The 23307-nt window shown below is 43.0% G+C and overlaps 1 protein-coding gene across 1 annotated transcript in view; it reads left to right on the forward strand.

Annotated features, from left to right (window-relative positions):
- The first annotated feature begins 1173 nt into the window (after positions 1-1173).
- The window catches only part of UCHL3 (ubiquitin C-terminal hydrolase L3), a 79397-nt gene continuing 57263 nt past the window's right edge, over positions 1174-23307 (forward strand). Inside the window, exons 1-3 of the mRNA XM_089680487.1 lie at positions 1174-1215; positions 1301-1312; positions 20354-20482. Of these exons, the coding sequence (XP_089536613.1) occupies positions 1174-1215; positions 1301-1312; positions 20354-20482 (183 nt within the window). The remainder of the gene's footprint in view (positions 1216-1300; positions 1313-20353; positions 20483-23307) is intronic.

Below are 23307 nucleotides of genomic sequence, written 5' to 3' on the forward strand. Positions count from 1 at the left end.
CAAAAACCTGTCGGCATATACACATCGTTTATCTATTCTAGGACTATGAAGTCACCTTGTTTAACAATACACTTTTTTTTAGTAGCCACGCTGTGACAGCAGCCGCCATATTTGTACCTGGAACCCATGCCAGTGATGCACTCCGCATAGTGCTATGTAATAAAAGGAAAATGAGAGCACGCTCACACAGATATATACGTCGTTCATATAGGACTATGAAGTCACCTTAACAATGCACTTTTATTAGCAGCCAAGCTGTGACAGCAGGCGCCATCTTTGTATGAGAAGTCAAGGTGTGATAGCAGCCACCATGTTAGTTCCTGGAGCCCATGCCAGTGATGTACTCCGCATAGTGCCATCTAATGTAAAAAAAGGAACATGACAGCATGCTCACACAGATATACACGTCATTCATATAGGACTATGAAGTCACCTTAACAATGCACTTTTATTAGCAGCCAAGCTGTGACAGCAGGCGCCATCTTTGTACCTGGAAACCATGCCAGTGATGCACTCCGCATATTGCTATGTAATGTAAAAAAAAACAAAAACTGTCAGCATGCTGACACACGTCGTTTATAAAGGGCTATCAAGTCACTTGGTTTAACAATGCACTTTTATGAGTAGCCAAGGCTGCTAAACCTCAAGACTCATTTACATAGATTGAAACAGCATATGGGAGCCCATTGGAACCGCCCATTAATGAGCACGCCTACCTGCTTTTCGCCTATCATATACAAGGGGCGGGCGTACGAATCAGGAAGAAGTAGAATGACTGGACAGCTCCGCCCTATGTTACATCATGAACACACCCGGCGCGGTGCATTGCTAGCCAATGCTGTGTGTCAAACTACACGCTTCGTGATCTGGAAGAGTCCATTTATAGCAACAAGGGGGAGGCGCCATTATCCCGTAAAGAACATATAACGGGCTGCTCCGATAAACGAATGAATACACCTTGTTTAGTTCATATGTTATTTTTAAAATATAGCCTTGTGATAATACCCTCTAGAAATGACTTTTCGCTGTGTATGTGATGGTAGCCGATATTAGAGCACCCCCGTGTTTGTAAAGTGAAGTGGCCCGTGGGTGAAGTTTAGCAGGCAGCAGTCTGTGGAGTGCTGTGACAGGAGAGTCCATAGGGAGTAGGAACAGGCGGCAGGAGCTGACACCATGCAGGCTATGCGCTGGCTGCCACTGGAGGCCAATCCTGAGGTGAGAGGTGCCATTCCTCCGGACTCATGGGTTCAGGGTTTGTGCCTAGGGAGCAGTGTTCACTCATCTTCTGCTTCTCTTGTAGGTTATGAACCAGGTGAGTGAGCTCCACACATTCCCCTCGTCTACTCCTCCTCTAGGGCCATGACTTGCAGAGCTGTAGGAGGGTAAGTGCTCAGTCACAGTATATGGGATCCCAGGGAAGGTAAGTGAACACTAAGGCTGGTAGGGTTGCCACCTCATCCCTTTAAAACTGAACACATTATTTACACAGATTCTGTGGCTGATTAACCCCTTGCCTCCCGGGCACTTATATCTCCTTCCTGCCCAGGCCAATTTTCAGCTTTCAGTGCTGTCACACTTTAATGACAATTGCGCGGTCATGCAACACTGTACACATATGAAATTGTTATTTGTTTCACACAAATAGAGCTTTCTTTTGGTGGCATTTAATTGCCGCTGAGTGTTTTATTTTCTGCTGTATAAACAAAAAAAGAGCAAAAATTTTGAAAAAAAAAAAGTATTTCTTTGTTTCTATTATAAAATTTTGCAAACAGATAATTTCGCCTTCACTGATGTGTGTTGATGAGGCTGCACTGATAGGTGGCACTGATATGCAACAATGATGGGCACTGATAGGTGGCACTGACTGGTAGCACTGCTGGGCACAGGTGGCTGGCACTACTGGGCTTTTTTGGATGGCACTGCTGGACACATGTGGGCGGCACTGCTGGGCACTGATCTTCAGTGCCCTTATGATCGGTGCCGATCTGTCTTCTGACAATTGCCGGTTATCGGCAGTACTTTCCTCACGTTGTGACAGCATGAGGAAAGTGCAGCCGATAACCAGGAACTGCATTTACCAGTGATCTGCTGTATCATTGGACACAGCTGATCACGTGGTAAAAGGCTGCTGTGATTGGCCTTTTACCACATCACGTGATCAGCTGTGTCCGTAGGTGCCCGTAGGACACAGCGATCACGGAGATCCCCTGCGGTGCGCGGGAGGGCACGTTCTGGGAGGACGTCATATGATGCCCTCCCAGAACTGGACACCTGCACTGTAGCCGTCATTCGGCTATAGCACGGTTGGCAAGTGGTTAACCACTTGCCCTCCAGAGGATTTACCCCCCTCTTCCTGAAGAGGCCATCTTTTGCGTTACGGCGCTGTGTTACTTTAACTGACAGTTGCACGATCATGCAGTGCTACACCCAAATGAAATTTATGTCCTTTTTTCCCCCACAAATGGAGCATTCTTTTGGTAGTATTTGATTGCCTCTGCATGTTTTAATTTTTGCGCTATAAACAAAAAAAGAACGACAATTTTGAAAAAAAAAAAACCAACATTTTTGACTTTGCTATAAAACATATACCATACAAACATTTTAAAACCAAATTTCGTCTTAACTTTAGGCTAAAATGTATTCTGCTACATGTATTTGCTAAAAAAAAAAAAATCCCAATACATGTAAATTTATTGGTTTACGTGAAAGGAATAGCGTCTACAAATTGTGGAATGTATACTGGAATTTTTTTTTTATATATTAGCTATGGCGGCAATCAGTGACTTATAGCAGGACTGTGGTGGGCATTCTGACACTGGGGGGGGACTGACTAACTGCCACTGACATCCCCACTGACACTAATACAGTGATCAGTGCTAATAACACTAATGACACTGGGCAGGAAGGGGTCAACATCTGGGGCGATCAAAGGGTTAACTGTGTGCTTTACTGTGTAAGCACGCTGCTTTGTTTTGCTCTGCTATGCAGAGCAATACAAAGCAGCATGCTTGTGCTGACAGGGGAGAGATCTGTATTGTTTACATACAAACCTGGCGGGGAATTTCCGGCCGGGACCCAGTGATCGACGGCTGAAGCCGCCAATACCTGGAAATACATAATTTTTTATATATATGTGACTTTGTGCAACCCTGCCGCCCTGTAGCAGTACTTCTACTATAGGGCGGTCGGGAAGCGGTTAAGGTGGTAATTAACCGCTTCCTGACCACCCTCTAGCAGAACTACTGCTGCAGGGCTGCGCAAAATCACGTGTGTGTATATATAGGTGATTTTGCATTTCCGACTAGGGGCGCGCACCGCCTTTCCCGCGCCTCCATTGGCGGCTACAGGTGTCGATCACTGGGTCCCAGCCAGAGATTCCCCTCTGGCACCCGGCGATCGCCAAGGAACACTGACAAGGGAGAGGTCTGTATGAACAATACAGATCTCTCCCCTGTCAGCACCAGCATGCTGCTTTGTATTGCTCTGCATACTAGAGCAATACAAAGCAGCAATGCTTACACAGTAAAACACACACACAGTTAACCCTGTGATCGCCCCAGATGTTATACCCTTTCTGCCCAGTGTCATTAGTACAGTGTCTGCTTTTTATTAGCACTGATCAGGGGCAGACTGACAACTCATGGGGCCCCTGTGTCTTTACCCAAACTTGAAAAAGGTACCGGGGCATCTCATGGGGCCCCCTACTGACCCCGGGCCCTCGAGCAGTGCCCGAGTTTCCAAATGGTCAGTCTGCCCCTGGCACTGATCACTGTATTAGTGTCACTGGGGATGTCAGTGGCAGTTCCCCCCCCCCCCAGTGTCAGAATGCCTGCCCCAGTCCCACTATAAGATGCTGATTGCTGCCATTACCAGTATTTAAAAAAAAAAATTCAGTATATACATACCGCCATTTGTAGATGCTATAACTTCCACGTAAACCAAATAATTTACACTGATTGGCATTTTTTTTTTAGCAAACCCGTGTAATTAATATTTGTTTGGTTTTAAAGGGATCAGGTGGCAACCCTAAAGGCTGGGCTTTCCTGCAGTTTTCCAGGGAATGCTGAATTACAGGCAGACTGCTAAATACAAACATACAATACATGTAAAGGATGTGTGATTCTGTTCATCCAGTTGAGATTTACACAGCTCTGCCACTCAGTACAGCCATGTCTGGCAGCACAAAATACCTGGTTTTCCATCCTTCAGTTACACTTACAGGTCTTGTTTCTCCACAGTCTGTTAGTAGCCGGTGAAAGGACAAGCAGCAGACGCATAAGCTCATCCCTGTGCTCTTCTTTTTTTTTTTTTTTTTCTCTTTCTTTCTGTCAGCATGTTTTTTTACACTGTAGAACAACTGATTGGCTGCCTTTGTTTGCTTTCCTCTCCCATTCTAAGCTCTGCTATACAGTAGCTTTAAGAAGCCCTTATCAAGTCAGCAGCACAGTAACTAAGTGAATAATTAATATAGCAAACTTAAATAAATATAGTCAAATCAAAGTCCAAAAATACAGTCCAAAATACTTGAAACAAATCCAAAAGGCTCGGATCCTCAAACGAGCCGATGATGGATTCCAGATATTCTTCATATACCTCAAACAGAATAAAGCCTCAACATAGTGTGTTATCTTAAGGTCTCATAAATGTGCCACACGTGTTGCATGAAAAGACTTGAGTGCCACAACAATCGTGAAAAAATAAAACTAAATAAAAGTAAATATAAATCCACTGCACACAATAAAGTAAGAGTGCATAATTACCCGAAGGTAAATAAAACCAGCATAGAATCCATAGTAGGAATGGAACTTCATCCAAATAACCTTCTCTGAATACTTCCCACAGACCTCATAAACAGACCAAGGGTCAGTGTGTGAATCAAAGAAGACACAATTTTATTGTAGCAACTTGCATAAAGAAAAGATGAAATCAGCATCCATACTGAGAGGAATGTACACCGCATCAGCACTCGGCGATAGCTCCAAAACAATGGACGTTCACATCTGAGAGAGAGAGTCTTAAACCACCTCCAATGGTGGTAGATGGAAATCCCGAGGATAGGAACGGCCGCGTGTACCAGAACCCAAAATGGCCACTGAAGCACTTCCGGAAAACATCAGTGCGTCACTACGTCACGTGCCTCGGACGCGTTTCGTCACATCCAGACTTTTTCAACAAGTTCGGATGTGACGAAACTCGTCCAGGGCACGTGACGCACTGACGTTTTCCGGACTGCTTCAGTGGCCATTTTGGGTTCTGGTACACGCGGCTGTTCCTATCCTCGGGACTTCCATCTACCACCATTGGAAGTGGTTTAAGACTCTCTCAGATGTGAACATCCATTGTTTTGGAGCTATTGCCGAGTGCTGATGCGGTGTACATTCCTCTCAGTATGGATGCTGATTTCATCTTTAATTTATGTAAGTTGCTACAATAAAATTGTCTTCTTTGATTCACACACTGACCCTTGGTCTGTTTATGAGGTCTGTGGGAAGTATTCAGAGAAGGTTATTTGGATGAAGTTTCATTCCTACTATGGATTCTATGCTGGTTTTATTTACCTTCGGGTAATTATGCACTCTTACTTTATTGTGTGCAGTGGATTTATATTTACTTTTATTTAGTTTTATTTTTTCACGATTGTTGTGGCACTCAAGTCTTTTCATGCAACACGTGTGGCACATTTATGAGACCTTAAGATAACACACTATGTTGAGGCTTTATTCTGTTTGAGGTATATGAAGAATATCTGGAATCCATCATCGACTCGTTTGAGGATCCGAGCCTTTTGGATTTGTTTCAAGTATTTTGGACTGTATTTTTGGACTTTGATTTGACTGTATTTATTTATTCAAGTTTGCTATATTAATTATTTGTTTTTCCTTCGGGGGAAGGATTGTCTAGTGACTTGGTTGAGTATTATATTAGGGTGTGGTGGGTGTGTGCTGTCTCATTGTTACAGTAACTAAGTAGTTAGCACTTCCGCCTAGTAGCACTGCTGTCATCTGTTCAGATCCCAACCATGACACTACCTTCCTGAAATTTGCACGATCTCCCTGTGCCTGCATGGGTTTGCTCCAGGTACTCTGGTTTCTCTTTCACATGTGACGTGCTGGTAGGCTAATTGGCTCCTTTCTAAATTGGCCCTAGTACCTGTGAATGTGAGTTAGGGACCTTGAGTAGTGGTTTCACACTACTTGTATGGGAAATTGCACCACATTCCTGTTAAAATCATTACATTTTTTACGGGCTCAATTAGCAATTAGGAACTTTTTTTTTTCTTGCCACACCGGATTCGGATCACATGGGTTTTCACACCCATGCAATCCATTTCTTGCAATTGTACTGCATTTTGCAATCTGTTTTGGGGTGTCATTGATTTAACATTAACAGCGGTGGCAGATCCCATGAACGGAGTGCAATTTCAGTGTGGTGCCGCAAATACTCAGGATTCGCTTCATTTCCCTCATCACATATACACTATATTGCCAAAAGTATTGGGACACCTTTCTAAATCATTGTATTCAGGTGTTCCAATCACCTCCGTAGCCATAGGTGTATAAAATCAAGCACCTAGGCATGCAGACTGCTTCTACAAACATTTGTGAAAGAATGGGTCGCTCTCAGGAGCTCAGTGAATTCAAGCGTGGTACCGTGATAGGTTGCCACCTGAACAATAAGTCCATCCGTGAAATTTGCTTGTTACTAAATATTCCGCAATCAACAGTCAGTTTGGTATTATATTGGTATTATAACAAAGTGGAAGCAAGTGGGAACAACAGCAACTTGGCCACAAAGTGGTAGGTCATGTAAAATGACAGAGCGGGGTCAGTGCGCAGAAGTCACCAACTGTCTGCAGACTCAATAGCTAAAGACCTCCAAATTTTTTGTGGCCTTCAGATTAACAAAACAGTACATAGAAAGCTTCATGGAATAGGTGTCCATGGCTGATCAGCTGCATCCAAGCCTTACATTACCAAGTGTAATGCAAAGCGTCGGATGCAGTGGTGTAAAGAACGCTGCCACTGGACTCTAGAGCTCTGTAGACGTGTTCTCTGGAGTGACGAATCACTCTTCTCTGTCTGGCAATTTGATAGAGGTGTCTGGGCTTGGTGATTGCCAGGAGAACGTTACTTGTCTGACTGCATTGTGTAAAGTTTGGTGGAAGGGGATTATGGTGTGGGGTAGTTTTTCAGGGGTTGGGCTTGACCTCTTAGTTCCAGTGAAATGAACTCTTAAGGCGTCAGCATACCAAGACATTTTGGACAATTTCATGCTCCCAACTTTGTGGGAACAGTTTTGGGATGGCCCCTTCCTGTTCCAACATGACTGCGCACCAGTGCACAAAGCAAGGTCCATAAAGACATGTATGAGCGGGTTTGGGTTGGAAGAATTTGACTGGCCTACACCTGATCTGATTCCTGACCTCAACCCGACAACACCTTTGGGGTGAATTGGAGTGGAAGCTCCGAGCCAGGCCTTCTCGTCCGACATCAGTGCCTGACCTCACAACTGTGCTTCTGGAAGAATGGTCAAACATTCCCATAGACGCACTCCTAAACCTTGTGGGCAGCCTTCCCATAAGAGTTGAAGCTGTTATAGCTGCAAAGGGTGGGCCAACACAATATTGAACCCTACGGAGTAAGATTGGGATGCCATTAAAGTTCATGTCCGTGTAAGGGCAGGCGTCCCAGTACTTTTGGCAATAATGTATGTGAATTGAGTCTTAGATTGTAAGCTTCTTGAGGTCAGGGACTGATGTGATTGTACAATATATGTAAAGTCTTGTATAAATTGACAGCACGATACAAGTACTTGTAATAAATAAATTTTAAAGAAATGCAGGTACTTAAAGTGCTTGCATTTAACCCGTGCGCTGCCAAGTCTGTCATCATATGGACCTGAGAGCGGGGGGTTTTACACAAAACTCCTGCCTGTTAGGTGGAAACAATGTGCTGCCACCCGATAGTTTTCACAGCCCCCGGTAATATGCCCCCCATCCCTGCGCGGGTTCTCCCGCCGTATAATCTGGGCTCTGTTTGCCCATCTGTGGGCCCGGGGCCGACATGGCGGGTGGATGGGGGGGGAGAGGAGAGCAGACACACGTCCGCTCTCCTACTTACTGTGACCTCGAAAGCAACATGTATGACATCCCTTTCCCCAGCTAGAATAGCCGGTAAGAGATGTATTACAATGCAATCTGCATTGCAATACATCCAGTGGAGCCCAGAGGAGACATGTAGGATCTTTTAGACCCTGCATGTCTCATTAAAGAGAACCTGTCATCTAAAATAATCTCACTTTGTGTCCCCCTGTGTGGTGAAAAAAAAAGAATTAAGTGTAAATTTTCTTTACATATAGTCATATAACATCCTGCTCACCCCCCACACGTAAACGCATGTGTCGCAGCCACCTACGCGTGAAAACGTTGATTGTGTTACATATGGCTACACACTCCTGAGTGAGAGCAATAATTCGAGCACAAGACCACTTCCGTAACACTAAACTGATGACCTGTAGGGGCTTTTGAAGCGTCGTCTATAGAAAATGTAGGGTACAAAAGTTTTTCGCCATTTCACAGGCACACACAAATTTAAGGTTTGACATGTTGCTATCTACTTGGTGCCACCCCATCTTTTATATCTTACCAAAAATGTGGGTAATTTATTCAGTTTGTTTGCCCTAAAATTCACTTTTGTGTGTTTAACTGAAATTTTGCGTTTCCTGGACCTTTGCGGTAATATCGTGTAACAAAAAATTGGATCTACCACTATTTTATTCTCTAGAGTGTCTGCGTTCAGAAAATATATAATGTTTGGGGGTTTTACTTAATCTTCAGGCCCAAAATGAATTTCTAAAAGTGTGTGGAAAAAATGCAAAAACAGCTCTGGCAGCAAAAGGGTTTTAAGGTAACTCCATTTTCCCAAGAAAAATATATTGCAAATTTAAAACAAAAAAAACCAAAAACATACAGCCGCAACACAAACCATGTTGTAATTCGTTATTAAAAAAAATTTCCTTCCTTTTCATTTTACAGCAGCTTTAATTTTCTGTAACATTCAATGCAATATGGCAACTTGGAGGCCTTCTGTCCACAGTTGGTGAACAGAACTTGCTGAGAAATGTCAATTCCTGTTTGTGTGATTGGCTCACTGATTTTCCCAGAAGTCTGCACTAAGATGCAAGTCAGATTTCAGGCATCCTGTACAACAAAGATGTCACTTTTGGTGTGAAAGGGTTAATCCCTTCCAAAGGAATTCAGACTCTGAGACTCTCCTCATTGGAACACTGCAAGTGTATCAGGTGATTAATAATACAATAGTCACTCCCATTCAGAATTAGTCCTGCACAAGACATGATGTAACAGAGCTATTCCTTCAGAGCAGAACTCGGCAACAAAGTTTGTTAAAATCCTTTCAATGTACATAGATCGCCCAGGAGGGATTGTGGTGTTTTGTGTTGTTGTTTGTTTGTTTTTTTTGTTTTTGTTTTTTTTGTTTTTTTGTTACTCTTGAACAAAATACCATTGAGGATCCATTCTCACCAGGGATATTGGGCAGCCTTTGCCAAGCACTAGAGATGAGCGTGGGCATCCTCTAAACTCATATCTAGCTAAACTCTGAACTTGTATCCACGTTTTCCCTGCTTTTTATTTCAGTTAGCTGTGGGCCATGTCATTTCCACCCCACAGCCCTCCTAAACAAAGAGGCAGAGTGCAAATGACCTGGCCAGCAGCCCGTTGGAGTATTAGAAAAAAAAACCACAAGTGTTTAGCTTGGGATGAGTTCAGAGAACGCCTGAGCTCATCTCTACCCAGCCCATTCCCATTGTATAGACAAGGCATCAGGCCCTGTTTTCAGTTAGGTCACACCACTGTGCTGCAAAAAAGTAGGACAGTACTTTTTTTTGCTGCAGGGTGTTGTGGTACACTGCAGCTTTTCTGCAATGCATAGAATTGAATGAAATGTCACTTTGTGACATTTCAGTGAAGGTGGAAAAAAAGGTTACAGTGCAATATGTTTTCTCGCATGTCACCTCCTCCGTCACAGTCCACACCAACTTACTAAGGCTTAGTTCACACTAGCTTTGAAAGCAGGCATCTGAGGAGCGGTTTTTAACACTCCTCAAACATCTATGGAAATTATACTATGGGCAGTACACAGTGCTGTTCACATTAGCAAAACCTGAAACGTTCGTGTCGCTTTAGAATTGAAGCCTCATGTAGAGTCAGGAGGAGTTGAAGTTTTACGCCTCCCATTCAAGTCTAATTGGCTGCTCAAATGCCTGGCAGGCGTTTGCGGGATGTTAATAACATTAGAGTTTATTATAGGTGTTTGTAGTGCAGTTTTAATGCTTGTAAAACTCCCATAGAATGCCTCAAAACCCTGCATAGGGTGTCTGGGGAGCATTTTTCACACTTGCAGATCACCCATACTAAAGCTCATTAATGCCTGTCTAAGAGTTAGAAATTTAGTCTAGTGTGAACAAGCCCTAATGCAGCTGTTCATGTGAAGGGGTCCTATTGGTGTGTTAATAATTACAGAGCTGCATTATTTGTGCCTCTTAGATACGTCTGCAGTTCAGCTTTAACTGTCCAAGCCCTTTTTGTTTGAAAACATCAGACAAGGACAGCTTCTGAGTGACCTAATGTGGTTTCCTTTTTCCATCTCCGTGATCACAAAATATGTCACCTAGCCCACAGCTTTAAAGTGGACCTTACTACTAAGGCCCTTTGCATATGCGTCATTTGGCTTATGTGTATCCATCCCAGCATTTAGTGCGCTCTAGACGCACAGGTGCAGTGTTCAACGCCACTGCCTTTAGCCTGTCAAAGTCTATGGCAGGCTGCGGCTGGATGAGATTGAATGCTGTGCTGAGTGATATTTGAATTCAGGGATGAATGCCTGGCACCCAGGTCTTTTAAGTTCCCAGCATTCCTCCCTGAATGCATGGGACCCTAAATGCAAGTATCACTTGGTACAGCATTCAGCCCCAGTCTGCACTAGGCTGTGACTGGCTGCAGACATGCCCCTATGTTCAAGGAGCCTAAAATGCAGGGTCTGCTTTTTAATTGCCCTTTTCTGAAACTCAGCAGAAACGTAAATAAAAAAAAATATATATATAGAGTGAGAAATGGGTAATATATGTCCTTTTCCCAAGACTTCCAACCAAAACACCTAGGCTAAAGGGAGAGAATAGGGGGACCTCTACTTACAGTTGTCCCTGGGTGATGTGAATGGTCAGTCGGGAGTGCTTTTTACTATCTTAAATATTCAGAAGTAAAAGAAGCAGCTCTCCCTCTACGATTATGTGTACCAAGGGATGGGTGAGCAGGAGCAGTCTTAGTCTTGTTGTATATTATGTAGGATTTATATAGCACCAACAGTTTGCTCAGCGCTTTACAATATAACGGGAGACAATACAGTTCAATACAAGAGGGTTAGGGGGGCCCTGCTCCTTGGAGCTTACAATCTAAGAGGGAGGGGCTAGTGGTACAAAAGGTAATAATTGTGGGGGATGGACTGATAGGAGGGATAGAAAATTCCATTATTAGCTGAGGGCAGGATAGGCTTCCCTGAAGAGATATGTTTTCAGAGATTGCCTAAAAGTGAGCAGAGTAGGCGATAGTCTGATAAATTGGGTAGAGTTCGAGGATGGGGGAAGCTCTGGAGAAGTCCTGGAGACGAGCATGGGAGGAGGAGACAAGGGAGCTAGAGAGCAGGAGGTCGTACGAGGAGGAGAGGACGGTTTGGGTGATATTTGGAGACAAGATTGGTGATGTAATTTGGGGCAGAGTTATAAATGGCTTTATATGTTATTGTTTTGAATTTTATCCGTTGGGCAATGGAAAGCCAGTGGAGGGACTGGCAGAGAGGGATGACAGATATGGAACAGTTAGTAAGGTGGATGAGTCTGGCAGCAGCATTCATGATAGACTGAAGAGGGGATAGCCTGCGATGAGGTAAGCCAATGAGGAGGGAGTTACAATAGTCAAGGCGAGATATAATCAGGGAGTGAATAAGTTGTTTAGTGGTTTCAGAGGTTAAGAACGGGCATATCTTGGAGATGTTGCGGAGGTGAAGTCTAGAAGATTTGGACAGTGATTGGATTTGGGGCTGAAAGGACAGATGGGAGTCTAGGATTACACCTAGTACCCTGGCATGAGGGGAGGAACTCATGGTTGTGTTATTGATCTTGATGGAGAAGTCAGGGGAGGGGGCACGGCTGGAGGGAATAGTAAGAGCTCAGTTTTGGAAAGATTTTTTCCTTCACTGATGTGCGCTAATGAGGCTGCACTGATAGGTGGCACTGGTGGGCGGAACTGATGGGCATTGACAGGCATCACTGATGGGCACTGAAAGGCAGCACTCATATATGTCACTGATGGGCACTGATAGCATTGACTGGCATTGATAGGTGGCACTGACTGGCACTGATAGGTAACACTGAAAGGCAGCTCAGATGGGCACTGATATGTGGCATTGATGTGCACTGGTAGGCACTGATATGTGGCATTGATGGACACTGATAGGTGGCACTGCTGGGGCTACACAGATCATCAGGACACACTGATCATCAGTGCCCTGATGATCAGTGCACGTCCCCTCTGAATAAAGTCGATTACCGTCTCTCCTCTCCTCTCGAGCTGTCAGTGTGAGTAATGCCGATAACCAGCATTTCCATATATACATGTGATCTGCTGTGATTGGACACAGCTAATCACATGACTGAGCCAACATCTTCAGCTCTTTCCGTTGTTCTGTGTCCGAGGGACACCGGGCATCAGAATGGGAGGACGTCATATGACGTCTTCCCAGAACGAGAGAACCGCGTTGTGCCCGTCATTACCTTATATGGCGGGCAGGAGGCAGGTTAAAGATATGGAGACTTTAAAAGATGCAATGGATAAGAGGATGGATTCCTTGCTACAAAGAAAGAGCAAACTTGAAGCTAGCCGTAGTCTCGCCCTAGTGGGTAAGTACTTGGTTTTTCTCTTAGAGGTGCTGTCCTGAAAGACACCTTAAGGAGAAAATTTACACTTATTGGTAATGTCTTTTCCACTAGTCTTTTAGAACAGCAATGACTGCTCACCTATTCGCTTGTTTTTAAAGCAAAACTCCACTCAAAATGGGAAGTTCTGCTTGAAAGCCTCCTCCCCTGCTCCTGTTTGTGAAATTGAGTGTTGAGGGGGGTACCCGATTTTGATAGGTACCCACTTCCACTTTCGATTCAAATGCCTAGGTGATCGGAAACAGAAGTTTTTGTAGCTGCTGACTTTTAAATTTTACAAACATGACTGGAGCTCTGCTTAAGTGGAGGTGTTGGTCTGTGGTAATACTATATATTATTTTTTTTTTGCCTGTACTGTGTATCTTCCCAGCTGGTCCAACACCCTGAAGGACTGGCAGAGAGACACTTCTTTTAAAGTTTGATGTAGCAATGATTTTCTGAAAAACCAAGGAGCCTTCTCTCTTAGGGGCTGTCCTGAAAGACTACTGGAAAAGACATTACTAGTAAGTGTAAACTTTTTTTTTTTTTTTAAATAATTATGCTGGCTTTTTAGCAAAGGGACACCTAAGAAGTGTACGTTAACCATTTCCAGTGAAAATATTCTGCTCTGGTTTATTCCGGGGATAATGCAACTATACAAACAATTTTTTTCAGTGCCATTTTATGATGACATTTTACTCACACCACCTCACCTCCTCATATGCTGTCACAATGGGTGTAACGCTTGACAGTCAGGTTTAGAGTCACCTCTGATTATTCATAATTGAAGATTGTGTCTTTAGCCCTATATTACTGCAGAATGAAAAAACTCTAGAAAGGACGATGCAAAACAGCTTAGAGCTGGGCTCTGTATAGTGTAAAGGAAACCTGTGCTGAGAGAAGAATGAAGGCTGTCATTGGTGAACATCTTCTGAAAATGCTAGCAGCCTGACTCTGTGGCTTCACTACTAGACACTCCTGTGGAACAAGCAAAGCTGTTGGATTAGCATGACAGCCAGCCAACAGTAGGAGAGGTCTGTCTTAAGGTTTCCTTTAAAGCTGTTAAACCCAAAAGAAAATGTATTATACTGCAGCTTACCAATTCTTAGATGTGATGGATGCATTTGTTTTCTTTTCTTTTTTAGGCGTTCTTTCCTTTATTTTCACCTGGTGATCCTGCAAGTCTGTATGTTTTTCAACAGAACAAGTTTACAATGATCAGCTTTTTTAATAGAAAATTTGTATACCAAAAGGAACAAAAGTGGTGTTGTAACTGTTTAAAAGCTGTTGGCTATAATTTGGCTTCAACTTCTTAGTGTATCTAAATCTGCTAGTACATCTAACAATCCCCCCAGACTAATAATGATGCTGTCCATGAATTCTCAGTTGCTCCTTTATCTAGAGTGGAGGCACCCTAACAAAATGTTACTGGCAAGATCACCTGGTGAATACAGATGGGGGAAAAAAGCCTAAAAAGAAAACAAATGCAGTCACCACATCTAATGATTGGTAAGCTGCAATATATTAACATTTCGGTTTGGGATTTACTACCACTTAATTCTCATCCCTTCCAGTAAAAATCTCTACTTTTATGGATCATTTTCTAATTTTCATTAAAAACATCTCTTTAAAGTGGTCCTAAAGGCAGAAGTTTTTTTTTTCTTTTTTTTTTTTTTTTTACCTTAATTCATTCTCTGCATTAATGTAAAAAACCTTCTGCCACGGGAACTTTGCCTGCTGTTTGCTAAATCTGGGTCACAGGAGAGCACAAGTAAGTGCACTCCTGTGATCCAGAAGAGAAGTATGGGCAAAAAGCTTTGCCACAGTTCTCTTTAAAGGGCCATTGTTAAGTAAAATCAGTAGTGCAGGGTTCATGAGTGCATTACACCCAAGGTGTCGGATTCAGAAGTGCATATCTCACAGGCCAGTTTAATTACAGAGCTCTCCCATCTTATTAGCCCACTTCAAAATCCTTACTGCTGCATTACAACAAAAAAAAAAAATACTTCTGCATCCCCTGTTTGCAACATACCTTTACCCCCCTTCCACACTCACTTCTGCACACTTCTCCCCTTCCACCACAGCTCCCCTTGCACCCCCTCCTGACCATAGCTCACCTCCGCAACCCACCCCTCAGTTCACCTGTGCACTCTTCCTCCACAGCTTTTCGCTGCAACCCCTGCTCCTATACATTTAAGTTGTGTAGCTCTCTTCCACAGATCCTTACCTCTACATCCCCATCAACATTACTTCTGCACCCCCTCAGCCCTCATCTTTGCACAGCCCCCCCCCCCCCTCCACTGCCCTCATCTGCTCCTGTGCACAAAACCTTGTAAGCAGCCAGCTCCTCTCTAGTACCTCCACAGCCACATCACATTCTTCCACACTATGCACTGATTGTGCATTAATTTACAGCTCTACCTCTACCCCATTGGCAAGCAAGGTTATTGACGTCTGAGCACCAATGCCCCTCACCCTCCTACCCATAAACACACTGCTCTGCTGTCCTATCCTCAGCACTGTCACCTGCAAACACAGAAGTTGGGCTACTATGTTTACAAGTGACAGTAGATGGTGTGAGCTCACGTCCAGTGCCGAAGGTGGCACCATGTTCTATCTCCAAAAAAGTCCTGACTATCAGAAATGGCAGCCTCCATGTTTGTCTTATGATAGGTTTTCTTTAAACGTCCTAAACCCCAACTACTCCTTAATTGTATGTCTATTTAGAGGGAACATTTTTGCCTAATCTCCAAGTGATAAATCTGTGCAAATATTTTGCAATTGGCTGCCCAGGATTACAGATGTGGTGTTCGTTAATGTTTGCTGAAGGAAAGGCAGCCTGATTTGCATCCAGTGCTGTTGTCAAGTTACTGAATAAATGCCCCTAGTAATTTCTGGGGCAGGAGGAATATAAGGACCTTTACTCCTTAATGGCAGCAGAAGTCCTTCAGTGATTTATTTGGGGATGGATGAAGATTCCAGACTGGCATTTGCAGACCTAGGAGGGTGGGTTAGGTCAGGGGAAGAGGGCAAAAAAGGATAAATGCACTCATTCTTTAAGGTAGACTCCGACCCCTTGACATCCCAGCTAATGTTTATGGTCAAAATAAGCAAAGTGTTTTTTTTTTTGTTTTTTTTTACCCCTTCTCACCTGCCCTGGAATCCCTTTTAAATAGTTCAAAATGCCCAATGGCAAAAAGAATTGTCGCTAATGTGACACATTATTGGAAGCTAGTCCTGCTGGCTATCCATGGCACAGACCTGACCAGAGCTGTCTTTTGTGCTGAGAGTGTGCAGTGAGCAACACTGGCTGCTCAGTGATGCATATGGACGATAAAGTGCACCCTTTTGCTGCTGCACATGTGTGGGGCAGTTGTAACGGTGTTAAGGTGCCTGAACAATTCAGGTAATTGCTTATTCAGATTCCTGCTTTGGCCTTATTTTGGCTGATTTAAAAAAACAAAAAAAACAATCACCAGTCACTTTGTATATGGGTTCCACTAGGGCCAGCCCTGATTCATCAAAAGGAGGCTTGGGGACAGTTGTCCTGTTTGCCCTCCATCCTATATCCAGTATGTACAGTATCTCACAGAAGTGAGTACACCCCTCACATTTTTATTATATCTTTTCATGTGACAACACTGAAGAAATGTCACTTTTCTACAATGTGACGTAGTGAGTGTACAGCTTGTATAACAGTGTACATTTGCTGTCCCTTCCAAATAACTGAACACACAGCTATTAGTGGCTAAACCACTGGCAACAAAAGTGAGCACACGCCTAAGTGAAAATGTCCAAATTGGGCCCAATTAGCCATTTTCCCTCCCCGGTGTCATTAGTGTTACAAGGTCTCAGGTGTGAATGGGGAGCAGGTGTGTTAATTTGGTGTTATTGGTCTCACTCTCATACTGGTCACTGGAAGTTCAACATGGCACCTCATGGCAAAGAACTCTCTGAGGATCTGAAAAAAAGAATTGTTGCTCTACATAAAGATGGCCTAGGCTATAAGAAGATTGCCAAGACCCCGAAACTGAGCTGCAGCACGGTGGCCAAGACCATACAGCAGTTTAACAAGACAGGTTCCACTCAGAACAGGTCTCGCCATGGTCTACCAAAGAAGATGAGTGCACGTACTCTGCGTCATATCCAGAGGTTGTCTTTGGGAAATAGACATTTGAGTTCTGCCAGCATTGCTGCAGAGGTTGAAGGGGTGGCAGGGTCAGCCTGTCAGTGCTCAGACCATTCGCCGCACACTGCATCAAATTGGTCTGCATGGCTGTTGTCCAAACGCAAACTGTTTGCTGAAGACAAGCAGACTAAGGACATGGATTACTGGAACCATGTCCTGTGGTCTGATGAGACCAAGATAAACTGATTTGGTTCAGATGGTGTCAAGCGTGTATGGTGGCAACCAGTTGAGGAGTACAAAGACAAGTGTGTCTTACCTACAGTCAAGCATGGTGGTGGGAGTGTCATGGTCTGGGGCTGCATGAGTGCTGCTGGCACTGGGGAGCTACTGTTCATTGAGGGAACCATGAATGCCAACATGTACTGTGCCATACTGAAGCAGAGCATGATCCCCTCCGTTCGGAGACTGGGCTGCAGGGCAGTGTTCCAACATAATGACCCCAAAACTCCAAGATGAGCAGTGACTTGCTAAAGAAGCTGAGGGTAAAGTTGATGGACTGGCCAAGCATGTCTCCAGACCTAAATCCTATTGAGCATCTGTGGGGCATCGTCAAACGGAAGGTGGAGGGACGCAAGGTCTCTAACATCCACCAGCTCTGTGATGTCGTCATGGAGGAGTGGAAGAGGACTCCAGTGGCAACCTGTGAAGCTCTGGTGAACTCCATGCCCAAGAGGGTTAAAGCAGTGCTGGAAAATAATGGTGGCCACACAAAATATTGACACTTTGGGCCCAATTTGGACATTTTCACTTAGGGGTGTACTCCCTTTTGTTGCCAGCGGTTTAGACATTAATGGCTGTGTGTTGAGTTTTTTAGAGGGGACAACAAATTTACACTTATACAAGCTGTACACTCACTACTTTACATTGCAGCATTTTTTTTTTTTTTTTTCCATAAAGCTTTTCTGCTGTAAGCTAATCAATGATGGTGTGCCTTAGACATACAAGGCAGGAGAATATCTGGGGTTCACAACCACTTTAAAGGACTGCTTAGGTTAACTTGTTAGTCTTCTAGAACCTGTATGTGTGATGAACACACACGGCTGCTTCCATTTACATATACATTCATAAGTTAAGCACATGAACAATGTTTTTTTCAGTATTAACACTCATCCATAGCATAATTTTGCTTTAAATTGATAACATTTTCAAAACATGTATAGTTACCCTTCAAGAAAGGGCAGCATTTTGTTTTTTTGTACCTATGGCAGTTGATTCATCACATTATACCTACGCTGTTATAGATTACTGTAGTCTTCGAAGACTGATATTATGAGCAGTAAATTGACTCATATTCTCATTTTCATCACAGGGGTCTGTCTGTAGAGCTTAAAATGGCAAGCAATCCAGTAAGAAATGCTGAGCTATAAAAAGAAAATGTCTGCTTTTCAGCTAAACTCTTGTGCATCATAATAGGACTGCTCAGTTGTGCAAATCATAACCCACACATTATTCGTCAGTCTCAGTGACATTGCCAGCAGGTAGTGCCTAGACACCCCTAGTCTGACAGCTAACCAGGGAGTAGTTCGCTTGTGTAATGCACAACTTGCTTATCAGGAACTTCTGTACACTGCAAACAAATACTCACAGTTTTCACCTGTCTTATTGTTGTGGGGTGATTTTATAGAATACTTGCTTTGCGTTCTAGTTTGCCTGGAAATAAGCAGAACACATTCAAGTATAAAACTGTTACATCCCTCTTAATTTTTTATTTTTTTTTTTAAACTATTGATTAGTGATCTAAATTTAAATCAACTGTTTGGGCGGTCATGAAACAGATCTTTGTGAGATGGATATTGCACGGGATCCATAGAGTTGAACATTTTAATGGATTCCTTTTGTTTTGCTGATGGTGTAAAGGTTAGCCATACTGCTCTTTCCTCTGTGCTTATTTTTATGTGTTAAGGGATTGTCCAAGAACCCAATGATTTCTATACTTTCCTTTATATGTGACCAGCCTTAGTGAAGTATATGTTCCTAAAAGTTTGCTAAAACAGACAATGGGGTTTATTTGCTAAAGCTGGAGAGTGCAAAATCTGGTGCACTGCTGCATAGAAAGCAATTTAGCTTCCAGGTTTTATTGCCAAAGCTTAGGCTGGACATACACTATACAATTTTCTTTAGAAAATTGCTTTAGATTTACCAAAAACCATATAATATGAGGTCAAACCTAAACAACACTTTCAATTGTATTCAATTAGGTGGGCCTTTGCACTACACAGTTGAAGGTAAATCTAAAGAAAATTGGACAGAAAATTGTATAGTGTATGACCAGCCTTAGATGAACAAGCTGAAGTTAGAAGCTGGCTGCTATGGACATCTGCACCAGATTCTGAGTCCACCGGTTTCAGTAAATCTACCCCATTGTGTACTGTGGAAATCAGCTGACAAAGCAGTCAAAACATAATGTGGCTAAATCAGAACATTAAGCTGTTGTAAATTAATTTATTAAATCATGTGCATGGCCACAATGCTGTTAATGTTTGGCAGGCAGTACTGCCACAGAATGCTGCACATTCAAATAAATGGGGGTCGCACCACAACATCGTGTAATGTCGCCTCCTCACCGCCTGTCAAAGGCCTCTGAAAAGCTTTCCATCGCTATTCGCATTTCAGACGTATAGTAGTGCTAATCGCACATCTTAACTTGGCCTAACAGAGCAGATACATTTCCTAATCTTTTGGTCATGTCATATGATCAAGATTGGAGAAATTCTGAAGCAGTATTTTCTACAGGAAAGCAATTTCATATTTTTTTGTTTTTTAATCCATCTCAACAAGTGAAAATGCCAGTTGCTTGTGTGTAGGACAGAGTTCCTAGTCTCATGCTTACATGTGAGTGATAGCCAGGGACTATCTTCAGACAGAGGGGTCAGCAGAGAGGGCCTCTTTACATGCTTACTATACAAGGCAAGAGGTTGTGTGGATGTGTTGTGTTTTTAATTTAAAAGAAAAAAAGGATAACTTTTTTTTTTTTTTTTAAATGCTCATATCAAAGCATGGCAATGGAGAAATCTACTATGTAAAGGGTAACATTGTTTTAATGTATTTTTGTTCCACTGTTAATCTTGGTCAAATACGATTGTAAGCAGGTGTGTTTTTTATATATTGTATAGGTTGTGCATAGTAAGGTGGCTTCAATGTGTGTGTGGTTTTTTTTTTTTTCCCCTGTTTCTGCAGTTCCTCAAACAACTGGGTGTTTCCTCCAGCTGGCAGTTTGTTGATGTTTATGGCCTTGACCCTGAGCTCCTGAGCCTGATCCCACGACCTGTTTGTGCTGTGTTACTTCTCTTCCCTGTTACAGAAAAGGTGAGGAAATTTTTATTAGCACCCGGTTTCCAAACATGCTGTGATTATTTTACCTTCTGCTTTCTTCACATTACATTTAGGTCAGATAGGTCCTCTCCTTCTAAAATCTAGGGTCCAGCCTCAAAATATTAGCAGTAACAACTATTTGAACACCAGAGTAGTATGTACAGTATTGTGCAAGTGTTCGGCAGGAGTGAAAAAATGCTGTAAATTAAAAATGATTTCAGAAATAGAAAGGTTTAATAGTTTATTTTTAGCAAATAACAAAATGGAAAGTTAATGAACAGAAGAGAAATCCAAATCCATATTTGGTGTGACCACCCTTTGCCTTCAAAACAGCATTAGTTCTTCATTTTTCTAGGTACACTTGCACACAGTTTTTGAAGAGACTCTGTAGGTAGGTTGTTCCAAACATCTTGGAGAACTAACCACAGATCTTCTGTGAATGTAGGCTGCCTCAAATCCTTCTGTCTTCATGTAATCCTAGACAGACTGGATGATGTTGAGATCAGGGTTCTGTGGGAGCCAGACTATCACTTCCAGGACTCTTTGTTCTTTACACTGAAAATAGTTCTCAATGATATTGGCTGTATGCTTGGGGTCATTGTCCTGTTGCAGAATAACTTTGGTGCCAATCACACGTCTCCCTGTTGGTATGGCATTATGGATAAGTATCTGCCTGTATCTCTCAGCACTGAGGACACTGCTAATCCTGACCGAATTTCCAACTGCATTGTAGTTTTCTTATTCACAGATTGCTGGGAATGAATGACATGGCTGTGTGGGTGAAGCCCGTTTATTTTAATGTGACAGTGGGCGCATGGAGAAATACCTGCCCGCTATTACAGTGGGATAGCGGGAAAGTGCTGGAGTATGTAACATGCTCCAAAAGAAAACTTAGTTTAAAGAGTTTGTTGAACCTAAGGACTCCACACTGCTCAGCATAAATGAATACACCCCAACATATTTGTCAGAAAACCTTTACTTTCAGAATCAACATTTTCTGTGGAACACTATGCTACAAAATACTCCCACAATCCCACAAATGCAGGCCATTGATTGCAAACAAGATTTGTTAATTTGCACACAAAAAAAGTGTTTTTCCTAACAAATTCATTCAAGACCCCAATGAAAGTCTTAGGATTTTATTGTTTTAAACTTTAGCTTTGCTCCTAATTAACAAGAATTCAACTACAGGTGAGTCTAATTATTCATTAAACAGGTGTCCAGCAGACAGTTGATTATAAAACGGCGTTACTTAACAAACAAAGAAAAAAACCTTCCAATTTCATGCTGTCAGCAATGGCACCACATGGAAGAGAAATGCCACAATGCCTGAGAAAGGAAAATCATTTCTTTACACAAGAAAGGTGAAGGCTACAAGAAGATCAGCGAAGCTTTACTTCAAAGTCAGAACACTGTAGCAAAAGTGATACAAAAATTTTAACAAACATGGAACTGCAACCATCTCACAGAGACGTCCAACCCATCCATAGAAGTTAACAACTCGAAAGGAGCATCTTCTGATGAGAAGGGTTGAAGAAAATCACCATGCAAGTTCACTGCAGTTAGCTAAAGAAGTAGAAAGCCAAACTAGGGCGATTGTTACCTGTGGCACAATACGGCATACACTGCAGAGGAATGGCATGCATGGGTGTCGTTCATGAAGGAAACCTCTCCTAAAATCCATACATTTAAAAGCACGCCTAGTCCTGTATTTAGGAATCAAGCTCACTCTGACTTATGACGGACTCTATCGGGCTAAATTCCCCGCTGTTTTTAGTTATTTGACAGAGATGTTGTCCTCTTGGTCTCACTACTCGCTTTCATGGTTCGGTAGAATCAATGCGATCTGCATGACTTATCTTCCAAAATTATTGTACATGTTTCGAGTTCTACCAGTTCCTGTTCCCTCACATATATTGCATATTCATCAGCGAAAACTCCTGTCTTTCATTTGGGCCTCCTCTCGACCCAGAATTAGCAAACAAATCTTATTTGCCCATAAGACCGAGGGTGGGTTATCTTTCCCAAATCTTCAGGCTTACTATCTGGCGGCCAATATTGCCCCCTTAGCCCATCTCCATGCATCTTGCAATATTCCCTTGTGGGCTACTGTAGACTTCTCTTCTTTGCCGTGGCTTCCTCCTATTCATCGCCCTTCATTCCTTAGTCCGACTCTGACGCTTACGCTTCGTCTTTGGGATTCTATTAAATATTCCTGGACGGTTTGCTTGGTGGCTAGCCCATGGCTTCCATGATGTACTATCCTTGCTCTCTCCCACTTGGATACTCACCTTTTGAAACCCTGTGCTCTTCTTATGATATCCCACTGCTAGAGCATTTTGGCTACCTTCAACTCCACCACTTTATCAATACATTAATACAGACGCATTCGGGACCCTTCAGGTTGACCCCCTTTGAAAGTCAATGCAGACATAGACCCAATGCTCCGGGTTTAATCTCTCTGGTCTACTCCTCCATTATTTCTTATAGAACGCCTCCTGTCCGTTCTTATCAGCGTTGGCAGTCGGAACTCGGGGGCACTCTGGATCAGCGGGATTGGCGGACCATGACCCAAGCATTATCTAAATGTTCTACGAATGTTATCATTCTAGAAAATGCCTATAAGGTTCTTTATAGATTGTATTACACGCCTGCTCGTCTGGCTTGTTTTACCCCCACATACTCCCCGACTTGCTTTAGGGGTTGTCAACAAATAGGCACCATGGTCCATATTTGGTGGACTTGCCCCAAGGTTTGCAGATTGTGGATCAAGGTTTATGCCCTTCTCCGCACTATGTTTCACACAGGTATTAAGCGCA

The sequence above is a fragment of the Staurois parvus genome, unplaced genomic scaffold (genome assembly GCF_062004578.1).
Source record: "Staurois parvus isolate SC_StPar_1 unplaced genomic scaffold, SC_StPar_1.0 ptg000243l, whole genome shotgun sequence".
In the NCBI taxonomy this organism is placed as follows: Eukaryota; Metazoa; Chordata; class Amphibia; order Anura; family Ranidae; genus Staurois; species Staurois parvus.